The sequence below is a fragment of the Aphidius gifuensis genome, linkage group LG3 (genome assembly GCF_014905175.1).
Source record: "Aphidius gifuensis isolate YNYX2018 linkage group LG3, ASM1490517v1, whole genome shotgun sequence".
Classification (NCBI taxonomy): domain Eukaryota; kingdom Metazoa; phylum Arthropoda; class Insecta; order Hymenoptera; family Braconidae; genus Aphidius; species Aphidius gifuensis.
In genome coordinates, this window is record NC_057790.1 from 25459629 (window position 1) to 25479519 (window position 19891).

Here is a 19891-nt window from a genome sequence, read left to right on the forward strand (position 1 = left end):
AAAAAAAAAAAATCATAAAAAGAGGTTTCTTCATATACTGGAGGGTAGCCAAAGAGGAAATATATAAGAAAACTGAAAAATAAAAAAATAAAATAAATGAAGAATATGGAAAATTTTACATTGGGGTAGGTCTTCAACCCCCCTGACTGCACCCTTCTTCATTTTATTGGCCTTGCGCTCAATAAAATTGTAAATACATAGAAAAAATTGTTGCAAAATTTTTTTATAGATATTTTTTCTTTTATTTAAAACTTTGAATGTCTTGTATATATATTTATTTTTTTTTTACATGATGTATTATTTATCATACATGATTGTTTGTTAAACAAAAAAAAAAAAGGGTAAAATTTCTTGAATTTTTCGTTACAATAGATGAGAGTGTATATAAAGACTTCAAGTTGTGAAATTGTAAGAATAAGTAACTGCAGGGGGATGCGAAAGTCGTAAGGAAACATCTACCTGCTGAGAAATAAATAAAAAAAAAAGGGCCTTCTGTCAATGGTTGATTTGTGCTGTCCACAATGAATGCTACCGTCGGTGGTGGTATGAGAGGAACATGCGCGCATTTGCTAGAAAGAAAAATAAAAAAACTTGAAGGAAAGCAAGAAGACTAAATTGAAGACTTGAAAATTGAATTGAGTAAAAATTTGATATGTAAGACCCAATTGGATAATATACCTAGCGGTAAAAATGACGGTCAATGTATTGAATATCATGCAACTGGTAAAAATTTTTTACTTTTATATTTGTTTGCGATTGAAGAGATCAAATTTATTAATGCTGCAATACATTCATATATCGTGGGAGTTTAAAAAATTCTATATAACATCAAGTGCGGAAGTACCACCTTTTTTTTTTTTTTGAATAAGTTTTTTTTTACTTGCAATTTTCATTTGAATATAAAAAATTTTTTCATTGTAATTTTATAACATCTGTTGATACCGTTTTCCAAAAGACAAAATAGAAAAAAAATTAAAATACTTTTTTTTATATTTTAGATAAATTATTCGGTATGTTTTTTCTAATCAATTATTTAGATATAAAAATAAAATACATTAAACATGTGTGTGTGTGTAATTTAAAAAACATAGAATATATTTTCAATTTTTTTTTTTTTTTTGTGATAAAAGTTTATAAAAGTTATACGTGACTGTTGACATGCGATATAGCTGCGGTTGTTCGTAGGAGAATTAGTAAACGGTGTTTTATATATATTTTTTTTTTTTTTATATTTTATATAGTGAATACCATTGTGGTATTATTTTTTGACAGATTACAGTTATCGAAAGACGACAGGGCCCCTTTCCAATGTGTACAGTCAATGACCCACCTTTTTTTGCATGACGAGTGTGATTCAAAATATAATTATTCAAAGGACAATATTTTACTGGTTATATGGGAATTTAGTATGACAATAAAAACTTGCGTGTACCGTTCGTAAATTAGTATATATGTCCTCAAAAAAAATTGGCAATAGTATGATAAAATTTAAAGTTTTTATCGAAAATATTTTATCGTTATAATTTTACGTTAATTTTTTTTTAAATATCATTTTATTTGGGTAGATATTCACTGAGCAATTTAGTGATGATCAGCTGACTCATTATAATTTACAATAATTTTATTATAAAACTTTAACTTTAATTTTCGAAATCGAAATTTGAAATTTCTATTTAATTTTCGAAACTGTTTATTAATTTTTAAACACAATTAAACACAATTATTTAGCATCAAAAATTTTTCTAAATATAATTTCTTTGAATTTTCTTGTCTTGTGTTTATCTGCAAATATAAAAACAAATTTGGAATTTTTTTTTTTTATGCTTACACCGCCTGTGAAATGTGACAAGTCAGCGCGCGATGTCACATACCAAATCGCAGTTTGCGGAAAACAAAAAAAAATAAATAAAATTTCAAAAATTTCTCCTACATTCACTAATAGACATTTTCGATTGATTTTTTTTTCATTAAAACTATCAAGATACCGACTTAATTATGTCATAAAATTTAATAACTAATCTACATTTTTTGTCCTTTAATTTCATCAACGAAAAATGAGCTAAACTATTTTTTATTTCGTATAGATTATATAAATGTTACATAAACTTTGACATCTATCATCACCCATAAAAAATATATATTAATTTTTCAAATCATATGAACTTGAATAGCCGATAAGTTAACAATTTTTAAGTATAAATCAAAGTGACAAATACGTGTGAGCAGTCCGTGTTTCAGAACAATGTGTGTTAATATGTTTTCAAAAAATTTTCGGGTGTCCCGCGAGGTCATTAAACTGTCGTTTGGACGTGCTTGTACAGTTATACGTATATTTATATGTATGTACACATTACTATCAGACCGGACGAGAAAAAATAAATATAAAAAAATAAAATAAAAAACAGCCAAAGCGGTTCCTGACCTCCGGTGTTTGACTCATCGCTTCTAAAATCAGTGACTCCAAATTGTCTATATATACTCAGGTATCAAAATATTAAAAAAAAAACATATAAAAATTATATATATTTGTTATTTTTAAGTGTGATGATAAAACATATTTATATCCAATAAAAATACATAATAAAATAGACAGAAAAATATACAAGTTCAAAAATCTATTAACAATATTTCAAGGTCAATGCCAACCGTTTATAAAATATATTTTTCTAGTGTTCTTTTAATTTACAAAAATATATATTATTTTCTATTTTAACATGTTCATTTTGTCTAAAAACCTCGAAACACAATTTTGTATATAGTTTACATGACTTTGTGGAAATTTTAAAGAATAGAAAATTTTGTATCTACACCATAATACAAATTCGAAACCCCTCTGGTGACACTTTGTGTAGAAAAAAAAAGACACAAGTAGCTAAGTTACAAGGTCAAGACCTAAACGGTATCCTCTCTACATGTTTAAAAAAAAAAGAAAAAAGGAAAAGTAATTCCTAGAAAGATAGAAATTTTTTTATCTACATATTTTTCGTTTTTTTTTTTTTTTATAATTTCAAAGTGTACAATATTTTTCAATTAAATATCTTTGAAAATAGATGAAAAAAAAAACCAAGATATTACACAAGATAAGCTAGAGAAAAAAAAAAAAATATTAAAGTTCGTTTACCCTGAGGATATATAGAAAGGATTCACTTGGAAAAGAAAAAAAAAAAATGTCAGTATGAAGTTTCAATATAGAGATCAATGTTATTTCGAATCATTGCTTCTCAGAAAAATAAAAAAAAAGGTAAAGAAATTCCGTGACATTAACGAAAGAAATGTTATTTGAAAAAGATAGATATTGTTTATATATAAAAATAAATAAAAAGTGTATAAAAGAGTGAGTAATCAGTGTGTTTTAAGTGATAACTTGATAAGTTATTTGTAAGTGACACTACAACTCAAGCAAGCAAAAAAAAGAAAATGAATTCTATATTTTTAAAAATAAAAATTGAGTGATTCTTGTATGTACGCATGAACAAGAGGTACATATATATATTTTTTAAAATATGTTTATTGTATATGCGTATATTAAATACTGCATATAACAAATAATATACGATATATGGTCGTTCACCCGTTGCTCACTCGGCAAAGATGGATGTAAATCGACCGCGTGCCTGGAGTCACCCAAACGTGTGCCACACGATGAAGAGGTCAATGCACCGATAAAATTATCCGATTGTCCGTTCGATCGTTGAAGAAACAGTAGCAAGAATTTACACGAAAAATAATAAATAAAAAAATAAATTATATATATAAAAAATTGTGAATGGTTAATTTTATTATAAAAATAAATTGACTAAGAAATATTTTACAACTATTTCATTACATGAGTACTTGACAATCAGAGTAGAAATAACAAATAATAAATATGTATATAGAAAACAAATTATTAAGTTTAAAGTTCAATATTTACTGTTTTGAATTGAAAAAAAAAAAAATGTTAAAAATTTATATATGTGCATAAATATTTAACTATGCAAATGCTTTTGACACATCAGATGAATGCATGACATCTTGTATGTATATTGCATATTAAAATTTTCTATTTTTTTTTATCGAGATGTAATGAAAATAATTATAATAGTTTATAAGGTGTTGTTGTTGTTGCTGTTGTTTTTTTCGGGGTCAAATTATGTGAGTAAATAATTTTTAGAAACGCACTTGTTATAGAAATAATTATATTTCGTTTTTTTTTTTTTTTTTCTGCATGGCAGGAGGTATGAAGTTGGGTGTGGGATAAATTCTGGTGACAAGATGAAACTGAGGGTAACACAACAGGAGCAAATGTATATGTGCCAACAATTTGTATATTTTGAAGGTATCCAACCTTTCTTGTTGGTATTTCAAATTCAAGTCAGAAGGGAAATTAAAATCAATGATGTATTCGAGTTTTATTGTTGGTATTTTTAGAGGCTAATTTTATCAATTTATTATTGCACAATTAAATCGGTATTATAACTTATTAAACGCGAAAAAAAAATCAAATAAAAAAGTTCATTTATAAAAGCAGGAACTAATTTTGAATTATTTTCTTTTTCTTTGTCGCGATGATGGTTTACATATTGGAGCAGTCATTACGCTCATAGCTCGATCCTACCCATACAGATAAACATTTTTCACTAATTTTTTTTGCAATGGGTTAATTGAAATGTCAACTTTTTTTTGTGATTAATTTCAACAATTAACCTTGAAGAATAACAACAAAAAAATCAACAATGAAAATTAAAAAAAATCACATCTTTTCGTAAATAATTTTTCTATTTTTTCTATCAAGTTCAATTATCATAATTAATTATATATATAATTAATAAAAAAAAAAAAAATTCTATTCTCAGATTTAGATAGTTTTCTTTTTTTTTTTTTCAAATTTATCGTTAATTTTAAACTTGGGTTTTTTTTTTTATTTTCAACAATGGTATACAAAGTTTACCCAAGTGTGTTCTATATTTTCCAAGACTCGAAAAAAGTTGAAAAAATTCACATTTATTTTAAAAAAATAAAGAAAAAAAACTCCACAAGAGTTTTTCTAAATAGAAAAAAATATATCTCAACAACTTCTATTGTTTCCTATATAGAGCCATACAGATCGTCGCTGTCAGCGGTCAACAAATGCTTTTTTTTTTTTCTCCGTCCCAACATGATCAAGTATAGAAGCAGCAAAATATTTTTTTTTTCTTTTCATATACCTATCTGAACCTACAGAATCATTGACACTTTCATCAAGAAATTCACATGTTATTTTTTCACTCACATCAAGCAGTCCGTTACTCAACCTAAAGAACTAATATTTTTTTTTTTTTGAAAAACAAAACAACGCTTTTATCAATTTTTCTTATTTAAAATAAAAATAATTGTGTTGATTTTTTGTTCAACAATTTTTTTGACAATTACTTTATTTTCTTTAGTAAATTTAAACAATAAATTTTTTTTTTGTATTCATCAAGCTTTACACAGATATTGTGCTAAAACATTCAACAGCAGAAATAGAGTCGTGTTTTAAATTTTAAAAATAATAATAAAACATTGTAAAACCAGAGAGCTACATGACAAATTGTTTCGTATGGTAACGGAGAAATTACTATACCGTTACTGACGCAAAAATGTTTTATCCTTTTTTTTTGTTATTTTCATTATTTTTTTCTGTTTTTATTTTGCCAGGTCAGGTGTTGTGGCTATATACAGTCTCGTATATTTTTTTAAAAAAATCCCTCAACGAAAAAAAAATATAAATACAGATATAAAAAATTTATTTTTCGTTACATAAAAAAATATATATATTTGTTTAGTATTTTTTGCTTTCTGTCCAGTACATGGACAGACGAAATTTGAGTACTTTAAGAGTACTTGTTGATATATATGTGCTTGAAAAAAATCATACATACAAGTTTGGCAAAGGAGAAATCGGAATTAACGAGAAGCAGCTGTCGTGATTTCACCGGATACTAAAGCAAGCTTTGTATAAATAAAAAATGAAAAAATATATTTAAAATAAACTAACAATAAATATTTTAAAAAGCTTTATTAAAAAGCTCAATGTTTTTTCAATTTTCATATTGACAAATTATTTGTATTTTCATTTATTGAAATTGTATTTGCCAAAAAATCAAAATGAAATTACTAAAAAAAATAGAAAAGCCTTTGAATAAATTTATAAAAAATATTATTAATCCCATGATAATTTTTGCAGAATATAATTTGTCAAAAATGCGAAAAAAAAGTATATTTAGTTTTAGTATATATACACACAGCTGGATATACGCCAAACTCATCGAAAAAAAAAGGAAAAAAAAAATGAAATCAAAGTGTCCGCATTGGGTTGGCCTACTCGCGAATCTGCCCTTTAAATTTGTCATTTTTTTTATTAAAATATTTATCTTAAATCTGCATGTTAAACTCTAAAAGTATATTATATATTTTGTAAAAATATATTAAATAAAATAATAGTTGAAAATTTTTAATTTTAGCTGAGACAAAATTTAAGTAAATCATATGTATTATTCGTGAATCGAGACAGTGGCTTTATATTACAACTATCATAATCGTTTGTCATAACCCACTTTGGTATTATTATACACGTATATATATGTTATAATATTTATTATATATGAAAACCTACTGTCGAGCTTTCAGACGTTGAAGCCATTCGACGAATTGACATAAAAAGAAAGAAAAACCTAATAACGAAAATAACATCCAACGATCAATAATATGTTGTAAAAATAAAATTTTATGCTATGAATTAATTCAAGCTAATATATTTCATTAATTTCATTAATTATTTTCAATTTAAATCTAATATTATATCAACGAAAAAAAAAAAAAAAAATACAGCGCCAAGTGAAATTTGCTCAAAACTTTATCAAATTTTTATTTAATTTTTCGTTTGACTAATTTGTATTCGATGATGATGATAAAAACAGGTAAATATATCTTCAAATTATAATACAGCGTATAAGAGATCAAAGCTTAACATAAAAAAAAAAAATATGTAAATGAAGAAAGTAAAATGTCGCGACAAAGCGCCAATGAAGATTTTCGCAATCAGCCTTCTTCAGCAGGTGAATATACTAGACATATTTTATGTTGCACATAAACGCGTGAATATATTTTTTTTTCATTTTTATTTTTTTTTTTCATACGCATATATACATTTGTAGTCGTTGAAATAAATTTTTCTATTATATGCATACACAGGTGTGTACACAATCTCTTTCAATATATCTCTCATACAATTTATATACATGTGCTTCATAGTGTAATGAAAAGTCAAATATATACATATACAGCTTGCATTGAATAATAACGCAATAACAATATATACACTGATACAAAAGAAATAAAAGACTTGTGATGTCATGCTAAAGTCAGTGCTTCCTCTATTAGGAAAGTCTATATTTATCAGAAGAAGACAAAAGTCCTTGAAAGATGCAAGTTGTTTTTTTTTCTTTGATATATTATTTCATCACAAAAAATAAATTTAAAAAATAGTAAATGAATTTTAGAAAATAAACAAACCAATTGAATAGACGTAGTTGGAAAGTTTTTACTTGTAAATAGTGCAACAATTTTAAAATATATTTTTTTATTTCTTTTCTTTATGTACAATTGTTTGTGGTTTTTTTATTTTGAATAAAATTTTTTTTATTTCTTTTATCTCTTACGTTATAAATGACGCAAGTGTGTGAGGATATAAGTTTACGAAGAAAGATTTTGGCCCCGCTGGCGGAGAAAGCAGCATCTCACTTTTTGAGTTCTATATCTTTTTTAGTTTTTTTTTTTGGTAATTTTATCTCGATGTCAGTTGACAGATGGACAAAATTTAGTTTGAAGAAAATAAATAGTTTTGTGTGTAGCGATGTCACTGAATTTTTTTGAATAATTTATTGTAATATTTGAGAGATATGTATGAGATGATAAAATTATTATATATTACGGAGAAAAAGTTTACCGTTGTGGAAGCGCTCATGATGATTTTTTTTTCTGTTTAAAAAATATGTTTTACCTGTAAAATATAGGTGCTAAAAACTGTCGATAGACTAATTTTTATTATCTCATTTCGATTGTGCTCTTCTCTAATTAAATTGCTTCAAAAAAGATACGAAATATTTTGTTTTACAGCCGAACAATTGCACCAATAAAAACAACATTTGGCGTTTATTTAGAGCGTAGAAAAATTGATATAAAAAAATTGCAACCTTTTGCAATTATAACGAAATGAAAATTGATACTTAGGCCTTTTTGTTACTAAGACTTACCAACATACAAGTACCATCCACCCAAAAAAATAACAGCTTAAATTTGGTTCCTTTTATCAAGATCAGGATGTAAAAATTAAACTCACCTGAAAGCAAAAAAAAAAATAAAAACACATTAATGAATCAGCAAAAAATTTATTCATATATTAAATTTCATATATGATTCAAGTTGAAGTAAAAAAAAAACAAAAATTAATTTCGAAAATCACAGAGACTATACATATATATTTTTGTTTATTTATTTATTTTTTTAGTGGCTTGCACTTTCATTGCCACAGCAATACGAGCCTTTTATAGCTTTAACAATCTCTCGGTGAGTTTTGGTGAACATACCTGCCAAAAAGGGCCAAAAAAAATCGTTGAAAAATTTTTATATAAATTAAAACATAGAATGAAATTCTTGTTATGATTAAAGTATCATTGAATTAATTTTTACACATATGTATATAAATTTAAAAATAAAAACAAACAAACAACAAGTAGAAACATGATTGTTATAAAAAAAATCAAATTTATATATACTAAAAATAATATAAAAAAAAAATAAAGAAGCGAATGTAAAAAAATAAAAAAAGGACCGCATTACGGGATTCAGTTGATAAAAATAATAATCTACGCTCGTCCTTACTTCCAAATACGTATATAACTTGACGACGGGGTACTTTCAATCCTGACCCACATTCACACAGTATTTTTATTTTTTTTATTTTTTAATACATTGCTGTCTTACTCAAACTCTTAAAACTTACTGATCGTACATCTCAGAATCACTCTTACTTCGCCCCTTCACCGATCCCAAAAATAACGAAAAAAAAAACAACATAATAAACCATAAAATTAAATGATATCAATTCAACAATAATTACCAGAAAAAAAATTGAAAAAATAAATGTAAACAATTAAGTAATTTTAATTTCTTTAAATTAATAATATTTAGGGTTGTTTAAATATTTTTTTTTGGGTATAAATATTTGTATTACATTAGCATTTTTATGATGATTTTTTAGACTTACAAAAGTCTTTGATGTATAAAATTTTTCTACAAGTTATAGAAAAAAAAATAAAGCAGTGGGGAAAAATGATGTAATGTGAATTGTCTCTCGCAATACTACGTTAACTTGGTTTTTATATATCTATACAAAATTATCTGCACAACATGTGTGCAAAGTGTTTGCAGGTAAATACTAAAAAACAACAACGGTGGAGCGATAAGTGCGGGTGATTTCGATTTGTTATAATATCCGACAGGAAGTATTGTAAAAAAATAAAAAAAACTACATTAAAATTGTTAAGAAATATTTATAAACGATTGACATTATAAAAGTTAAAGAACAACTCGTTCAATCATATATTTATAATTTTTTTTTTTATTTCTATTATTGACGTATGAGCAGTGTTTGATGAATATTTTAAGAAAGGCTTGGTCAGGGTGGTTATTCATAAAAAATTTCCCACGATTGAGAGCCATAGTTTTTATGGACAAGTTTTACAACAGGAACTGCTCGATATCATTAATCTTTAAATATTGAATCATCAAATTTATAATCAAATTAAAATGTCATTATATTTAAAAATTTAATATTTTTTATTTTTTTTTTTTCGTTATAATTTATGGATGCTAATTTAGAAAATTGTTGTTAATTAATTTAAATAGGAAACAAAGCTTTTTAGATGATTGTAATTTTAGTAATTCATTATAATTTTTATATAATTACAATGGTAATATTTTTATTCTTTTTTTATTAATATTTTTATTTTTTTTTCGAAATATTTTCTTGTCTCTCCTTGTCTCTCCCTGTCTCTCCTTGTCAACCGTAAATTAAATTTTATAAATTTCACAAAATTATGGACATTTAAAATGATTCGTATTGGTAAATCATAAAATTGTTGATTAATTTTTACATTAATTATTTAATTTTGTTGTTAAATAATTTTTTGAAAATGTCGGTAATATCATTATTTGCAAATACCGACAATTTAATATGAAATTGTCGGTATGACCAAAGTTTGATGATAAGACAGATTAAGTTGTTTATTATTTTTCCAACTTTAACAAATACTAGTGCCATCTAGTGATGATATTTTGTAAAAATCGTCCTTGCCAAGGCTGTAGGCCGTCGAACTATTGGCCTACTGTGGTATGCCACGCAACATCACAAGTTTGCCAGCACATTTCATTTAAAAAAAAAGACAAATTACATTTGACAGAAAATAAAATCAACAAAATTGACAAACAGCCAATTATTTGTCAAATAATTTGTTGATAATTTCTGTACTTTTGCAGGGAAAATATATTTTAAAAAATTTTAAATAGCCACCTTAAATTACATGTGATTTTATATCAAATATAAATTACATTTTTAAATATAAAAAAAGAAATTTTTCAGCTAATAAAAACCATAATCATTTCATCATTCATATTTATAGTGTTATATTTTTCCAGCACTTGATTTTTTTTGTTGATAATGAATTTAAGTCTCTTTTGAAAAATGTGAATAATGAATGCAAATTAAATCTTTACACAGTCGTAAAAATTTTTTATATATTGTCGTGAAAATATTCATTGTTTGTTTGTTTTGTTCTCAGTGAAATTTAGCACATAACTTAAGAAAAATCATACAAAGACAAAATGAGTATTAAAATAAAAATTTTTAAAGTTTTTCGAATCAATAACGTGTCGAGTGGGTCATAAAATAAAAACGTATATTATTTAAAAAATATTCTAAAATGATTAACTGCGTTTAAATGTATAATGTTCATATGAAAATTTAAAAATTAACAATGTTCTCTATGAATAAATAACAAATGATTCAAACATTAAAAATTTTATCATGTGTATAAGTTACACATGTAAAACACTGTTTTGAAAAGCACCGTTGCTTTTCTTTTATAGAATATTTGTTCAAAACGTGTGTTTGCCTGAATAGCGTATTTACTAAAGAAAGAAAGAAAAAAAAAATTTTTAAAAAACTCTTTGACCTTTCTTAGCCGGAAGAAAATGCGCCTTAAAAATATATTTTCATTTAAAATTAAAACGTGTGTTATTTTACATATGACGAGTGTTGACATCTGTGCCAAAAAATACAACTAAAAAAAATTTTGCAAATTAAAATATCAAGTGATATAAGCGTAGCTCAAGTCAGACATGTGAAGTAATAATTTTTTTTTCTTTCAAATTAAATTACATAAAGACAATACGCATGACATTAAACATGCGAACATATTTATATTCAAAAAAACATGTGTAATAAACACAATGAAAAATGAATTAAATTAAATTAAAAAAAAAAATTACATTAACGGAAAATAAAAAATTAAAATTTAGTTCATTTCTGGCTGAGAATACCGTAAATCCCAAGAGCCAAACAAGCCTCATCGTTCACCGTTCCGGCAATTAAAACGGCTCATCTTCAGCACCCCGAGGTGTTTTATAAATATAAATCCAAGTTTAAAAAATAAAATAAAAAATAAAAACAAGTGTGAGAGCATAACGCACAAGTAAAATAAAAGTACCAGCTCAAAAATTTCCAACAACAAACAACAACAAAATAAATGCATTAATAACTAATAATTAATAAAAAAAATATCTAACAAAAAAATAAATAAAATCAAATTTAGTTAATTAAAAATAAATATAATAAAATAACATAATAATAAATATATTTGAAAAAATATAAAATAGTATTTATATCGTGAGCATGAATGTGTGTGATGTGAGCGTGTTTTGATTGCGTCGTTTGGTGGTCGTGGATGGTGAGACACCACGTGGGTAATCCCAGTATATATGAGATAACGGTGTCCGGTAACCACGTCAGAGTGTTCGATGTTAGCGGTACTCTGTAGTTGGCCCGTTACTTGACCGAGAGATCCGCTAAAGAAGTGCGTTTATATATATTTTCCCTTCGCGCTCTTTCGCTAACCCCCTTCATTCTTTTTTACAAAACTATTCTATATATTTTTATATATTTATTATTATTTTTTTGCCTCTCTTCGTTCTTGCCATTCCAACGGTCTAAACCTTGTTCTTTGACCCGACTGCATCGTGCGCATCGTGATACTCGATTACGTGCACACACATGATCAAACGAATTTTTTTTTTTATTTTTTTTCTTTCAAAAATATATACATGCTATTTAGTTGTAACTGAATTAAAATAATATACAGCGTTTAACTTGAAATTAAAATTCTTTGAACAACAAAAAAAAAAGTTTTTTGTTTGTTTTTCTTTTGTTTATGCGACACTGTACCTGTTCCTGTGATTGGCGGTGATGCAACTTGTGAACTGCTTATATCCGGTGGTTGTTGAGTTGCTATGTTTGACGTTGAATTTTGTTGTTGTTGTTGTTGTTGAGTTGTAACAACTGGTGCTACTGTTGCTTGTGATGCTGATCCTATAACTGTTGTTGCCGGTGATGTTTGTTGTTGTGGACTACTTTCCGCAATAATAACTGCCGGTATTTCCGCGCTTTCAGCCATCTTGCTTTATTTTTATTTTTAATATTTACAGATGATTATTTTTAGCAATCAAATTTGCTCACTGATTATCGTGTTTTTTTTTTATTAATTAATTACATTTGTATCAATCGTTGAATATCTTCAATTTGTTGACGTTTTCGTCTCTTGTTATTTAAATTTTTGACCACTTTAAATCAATTATTATAATTTTTTTAAAATTCAATTATAATAGAGTTACTTTTAATATTATTTTAAAGCTTTTTTTAAACTTTATAATTAGCTATTTATTTTAATTATTTATATATAAATTAACTATAAAATTTTTTTCTATTTCAATTTAATTTATTATATATATAGTTTTGAATTTTCATTAATTAATTTTATTATGATGCCTTTACGTTTAATCTACAACGCTTGGCATATCGTTAATGTATATTGATTTTATTTGCGTCAAATGCTCGATTTTTATATGCGCACAATGACTCAAACGATCTTATTAAAAGACCGCCGGCCAGTCTATACAGTTCTCGTGTCATCTCGATTAACTGAGATTAATTTTTCATTAAAAAAAAAAGTAAAAACAAAATCTACAAATAAATACAAATAAAATAATTAATTTATCATTTGCAAATAAATATATATATATATTTTTATTTTCATTCAAATTATGATTTTTCCCCGAGTCATTTTTTAGCCAGTAGGATTCATCATAGGTCGTTATGCCAGTGAAGGAATAATAAAAGATCAGGGTTACAGAAATATATGGGTAGTCGACCTTCTATGGTGGGAGTTTTGCGCACGCCTTTAATATACACAAAGAAAAGGATAGATAAAACTAAACATAACCATGAAAAAGAGAAAGAAAAATTGAATAAAAATAATGCAACACCAAAGTGTGCATGAAAGTCATTAGGTCAGTGGGACTTATTTGCTGTATATTTCTAGGGTCATGAACCAAAATTATTATTTACAAATGTAAAAAAAATTTTAACCCTTGGAATATAAGCTTGGTTTTTTTTTTTTTGCTTTTTACCAAATGATAAGCAATATACCTTGAGAAACTCATGAACTCAACTTTGTTCGATGGGTTACCGTTAGTTTTTCTCTTCAACCCGCATTAAGCCCCTTCAAGCCCCTTGATCTGCGTCGCCGCCCTTCTATCTCTTTTATTTTTCCACTTTAATTTCCCAGCATGTTATTATTCATTTCATTTAATCACAAATTTATATTTATATTCACAATTTTATTATTTTTAAATGGACTTTTTTTTTTTGCTCTAACATGAAATTTATTTATTAAAAAATTTTGTTAAAATATTATTACACTAAAATTGATGGTTGTAAAGAAAAAAAAAATATTGACACTTAAATTACAATAATGTACACTTGCAAATAAACATATAAAAATTATGAAATAATAATAAAAAAAAGTTGATATTATTGATTTCAGGGAATTTCACGAGAACCGAGGTCAAAACTTTATTCGATTTTTTTTTCTATTTAATTTTTCCAACAAAATGACTCGGGGGAAAACAAAGAAAATATTTCAATTTTATAATCAATTATTATGGCTCATTAATTCACCACTAAAAATCATAAAAATATATATATATTATTATTTATATTTTTATATAATAATTTCCATTTATAATTATTTTCCATATAATTTTTTTGACGTTTACAATTGCATGTGTCTTAATGCCTCGTGACCAATAATATTGTCTTTCACCTCACTCGTTTGCTCAAGGTTGATCGACGTTTTTTTTTTTTTCTATTTAATTTTTTTATTTACAAAATGAAACAAAATAAATAAATGAAATAAAATTTATTACCAGTAACTACTTAGATATTTAATTTACAAAAAAACACTTTTGAGCTTTTGAGCTTTTTCATAAATTCACAGATAACTTTGAGAATTATGTTTGACTTGAGTAAATAATAAATTAAAATAAAAACAACAATGTGTATACGACATCGAAACTTGCCACAATGGCCTCTCGTAAAAGTCACTGGGTGTTCCGCCCGTATTTTATAAACCATATATTTTTATAAAATAAATATCATACTAAATAAACTCATTCACAATAACACTGTTTTTAAAAATAATCAATAATATAATTACGTATAATGATAATGAAATTAATAAATAATTTTACACAAATTAATACACTGCAAGCGGAACTGACGTTTTGTCATATCAAGAGCTTGCACTTGCGGGTTGTAAGTAGCCAAGGTTATGTTTACAGGGTAAAACGCTAGATGGCAGCTTGAATGAATCAGGGAGCTAAACAACCAGGCAAACAACCCCTAAAATAAATATATTTATTATTTTATTATTAGACAGTATATATAATAAAATATTATCCTAAAATTTTATTGAATCTTTTTTTATTTTTTTGAAAAGAAAAATTTACAATTAATTGTTGAATTTATCAAAAAAAAAAATAGAGAACAATGAGGAGGTAGACAAAGACGAGTCGATAAACAAAGGGAAGGGCAAGTAAATTAAGTCACAAAATTGCTAAACAGAAAGTGAGAGTACACGAGTACAACATAGTTGTTAAATTAAAAATTCTTGAAAATATTTATTCGTATGCTTAAAAGCTTAAAAATTTATTATTATTTTATAAATTTACATGTACAATTATTTACTGTACATGTACTGTTAAATTACCTCTATATATTCATGAAATTATAATTTAAATATTGAAAAAAAAAGAAGAAAAATACATGATGAATGATAATTATTTTATTTGTAAAACATCATTGATTTATTATTTAAATATAATGAAAGAAAAAATATTATAAATAAAATGTCGGGCAAGCGCATTTTTTAACTTTTATTTTATGTATTTTATTTTTTTTTTTTTTATGGATGCATTGACGTAGTGAAGTTGCATATCGCAAAATCGTTAGTGTAAAGCGTTCTTTTGGAGAATTAAATAGAGTCTGCGCAAAGTTGAATTTTGTAGCAACGAGGAGGGTGTATCACCCCTTCGATCCGCAAGAAGAAAAATATACAGACATAGTGGAGCCTAGTTTTGTGTGTATATATATGTTTATCACAGATTCACAAACCCTTGCAACAAAAAGCTCGCAGTGTTCACGAGTGCGGCCACGAGGAGGCGACGTATTTAAAAATCGCAATGACAGCAATTTGCGCATGCCTTGAAAAAACATCATTAAATTGATTAAACAATTTTTTTTTTTTTAAAGAAAAACTAAAATACTATTTTATTTAATTCATTAATATTTTGTCAGTTGTATAATTAAATTTTTATAAACAATCTTAGCAAAGAAAAAAAGAAAAAAAAAACTGTATTTCAAGTTTCTCAGCGCCAACGGCTAGAACTTGAAACAACTTCCAGAAAAACAGTTGGATTTAAAAAAAAATAATATCAATAGTTGAGTTAATGAATTATTGTTAATTTAAAAAAAAATTTATTAATAAATGTTAATTTTTAAATACTCCATCAAATAAAATACGTCACTGATTTTACATTGATTGATTGACATAAAATGAATCTCTTACAAAACACATACGCACTTGAATTCTTCAAGTTCATTCTTTATATGTTCATGAAAAGAAAAAAAAATATAATAATGACTCATTAATGACAATAAAAATTAAAAAGAAAAAAAACCCGCATGAGTTATTTCGACGAATAGAAAGAAAGTTACTTCAGTCAAACGAACATAACGGTTTAAACTTTTTCTCTCTCTCAATCTATGAAATAAAAAATAAACATTCTCAGATCTTTATCTATTTTTTTAAAGCAACGATTATTTAACTTTCTCTAGAAACGGTAAATTTCATGATACTGTCAACTGTTGAGATAATAAAATAATAATAATAAAAAAAAAAAAGAAAAAAAAATTACATAATATTATTTACTTGATTTACAAATTTTACATTAAAATGATAAATGAATTGAAGCTAATTAAATGAAAAATAAAATAAAATAATAACAATGTTTTAATAAATATAATTATATAAAAAAATTAAAAATTATCCGTTATATATATAATTTATCAATTGAAATGAAAAAAAGAGAAAAAAAAAAAATTTAATTTTACAATTTTTTTGTATATTTAAACTTTATTATTATTTATTATATTATTTTTGCTTGTTTTATCTCATTATACTTGTGGAAACAGTAAATTCATCGACTCTTCAACTGGTCACATGAATTCCGCATAATTTTATCGATACGATATACAACGACACTCTTGTCTTTGACGGTGTATATACAACATCTAAAACGGTAAATTTAACTGTAAATATAAAACTTCACTGAGAATGAGAATGAGAAAATAACAAGAAATTTATAATGTATATATACACTCTAATATATAATATATATATTAGATATATATACATAAATAAAAAAAATATTTATAACATTTATACAATAGTCAATAGACCCACGCATGTTACACAAAAAAAAATATACATAAATGTTTTATGTAATTTTTTACTTAACACTACAATTCCTCCTAAAAAAAAAACCTTTCAAACAAGAAAAAAAAAATTAATAATAATAGATTACACTGTCTAATATAAAAAACAATAAATAAAAATTAACAATAAATTATTTTTTTTTGTTTATTTATATTAAAAGTATGTATATTATAAAAATTTATAAAAAAAAAAAAATGAATATTTTTTTTGAATTTTGGGGTAGAAAAAAACAATATAAAAATGAAAAAATTAATTTAAAAGTATATTATTATTGTTGTTTTTATTATAATGAAGTTTTTGAATTAAAAAAAAGTATATTCAAAATTAAAGGGAAGTATGTAGGATGTGCATGTCGAGGTGATCACGTAATGTAGGCTCGTCGGCGAATGTACCGTAATAAAGACGATGGTTACGTCACGACTTGGCTGTTGCTGTGAATGTATATATAATAATAATAAAAAAATACGACAGTTATACTGAGAATGAAAATAAGTGGGAGATAAGGGACTAGTTAATTTACCTACATATTAGATAATTCATGGTAAATAATATGAAAGACTAACAAATATATGTAATTAAAATTTTTAAGTCATAATATGATATTGTCAACGCGTTAGATTAAATTTTTTTCATGTGAATTAGTAAATAGTATAATGAAAATTATAAAAACATGTGAAATTTATAAACAATGATAATTGTTGTCTAAAAAAATTGCGTTAGCTTCGTGGTAAATTTTTTTAAAGAGCAATTGCTCTATATATAAAAAAAAAATCAAGATTTTTCGAAAACGTTAATAAATTTTGTTGATGAATTTTTTAAAAATTTATTAACAATTATTTATTATTATTATTATTGAGTATTTAATGATTATTTGTTATTGCTAATATTTGTTCTTTGAACATAGATTTGTTTGAAAAAAAAAAAGGACTGTTTACTCGCGGCGAAATTTGATAGAAATATATTTTTTTTTCTTAGTAATGAGGCGTTTTTTCTATGTAGTTTTTTGACATGAGTGTTTGAATAGTGGATATTGAGTTGCCAAGATATTCTCTGTAAATTGACATATAAAATTATTTGTTTAGTAAAAAAATTTTGATGGTAAAAAATTTATTTGATATAATTTCTATCGAGTCATTTGTAGAAATTTAAAAATCGAAATTCAATGAGATTTCGATGAGGCGAGGTGATTAATTTTAAAATACGTAAAAAGTTTCCGCATTTACTAAGTGTAAATATGTAAAACACTTTTTTCTTTTAATCTTCCTCATAGTTTCTCTGTTTATAAAACTTTTTCTTTTCCTGTTTGAAAATGGAATACAAATTTCATCGATATTATATCACGACATAATTAATCTTCATGCTCAAGGTCAAAGCATTGAATTTTAAATTCATAAAAAAAAAAAAAAAAAAAAATTCAAATCTATATTTTACCTGACTCATCAATAGCCCATAAAGTTTCGTAATATAAAATCAAGATAGACTTCAACTCTTTATCGATATAATTTTACAGTTTAAATTAAAAAAAAAAAAAAAAAGTAAATTTGTCTGTATCAAAACAGACCATAGCATTCCATTCATTTTCATTAGAAAAAAAATTTTCATTTTCAATTTTTCTTAAATATATTCAAGTATAACTGTACATAAAATAATTCCTTAATACATAATTTCGATTATAAAAATATCCAAGACAAAATTACATCACATCATTATAAATAAATAAAAAATTTATCAAGTTTATTTTTATCAATATATCCACCTATACACTTATATATAAAATCTAAAAATAATAAAGATAGAACATACATGTGAGAAGGGTCAAAAATCCATAAAAAAAAATAGTTAAAATTTTTTTTTTTAAAAGGGAAGCATTCCCCTCATCAGGTATATAAAAAACCACGTGTGGTACCAAGAGTTGGAAGGTCATTGTCCTGCCAAGCCTCTTTTGACTTTGACTTGGTCTCTCTGTGTATTTCATCATAATGACGTTAAAAATTCTTTTTAAAATATCAAATTTCAAAATATCATCAGCAATATTTATTTTCATATAAAAAAATAATAATTAAATTGATTTTTTTAAATATGCATATTTTATAAATATGATATTAACTTGATGCATAAGCATTAATAAAATCATTAGCTATGGAAATACGATATAATAAATATTCTAAAAAAAAAATAAACATGTCTATGTAATATGCAATTTTTTAATTTCGATGGCTCGTTGAACTCACGCGTATTATTTTGTCTTATCTGTACAATATACATACATTACGTTGGTCACGTTTCAAGGACCGTGACTTTGAACTCTCAGCTCTTTGATGACTACAACTTTTTATAATAACTCTCAATTTGTATTTATATTTTATTTTTTTTTTTTTCTTTCTCTCTTTGGCCATGGCGCGTTACGATAGCCGCGATAACGCCCCTTGTAAAAAATAAAAAAAAATAAGTAACGTAACACGCGCAAGGACACTCTTTGTACAAATCTCAATACTTGCTTATAAACTTGACGAGTTTACTATATATAGTCACTTATAGTAGCGGTTAATGCTCTTGAAATTCAATGCTACTTAACACACGGAAGACTGCATTAACACGCGATTATTATTTTACAAAACAATAAAAATTTTTAAATAATAAAATTCTTATTTTTAAATATATAATTTATTATTTTATTCTTAATTTAATAATTTTTTTTTTTGTTAATTTATATTTACCTA

At 25.0% G+C, this 19891-nt stretch overlaps 1 protein-coding gene across 3 annotated transcripts in view; it reads right to left on the reverse strand.

Annotated features, from left to right (window-relative positions):
• Nucleotides 1-14900, reverse strand: part of LOC122853235 (probable nuclear hormone receptor HR3) — a 50269-nt gene extending 35369 nt beyond the window's left edge. For 2 of the 3 annotated variants that reach the window (XM_044153582.1, XM_044153578.1), the window contains exon 1: nucleotides 12503-13292. In XM_044153582.1, coding sequence (XP_044009517.1) covers nucleotides 12503-12731 — 229 coding nt within the window. In that variant the 5' untranslated portion in view covers nucleotides 12732-13292. Of the gene's footprint in view, nucleotides 1-12502; nucleotides 13298-14541 lie in introns of those variants that run through there. The other variant, XM_044153580.1, reaches the window with a different exon arrangement.
• Between the last annotated feature and the right edge of the window lie 4991 nt (nucleotides 14901-19891).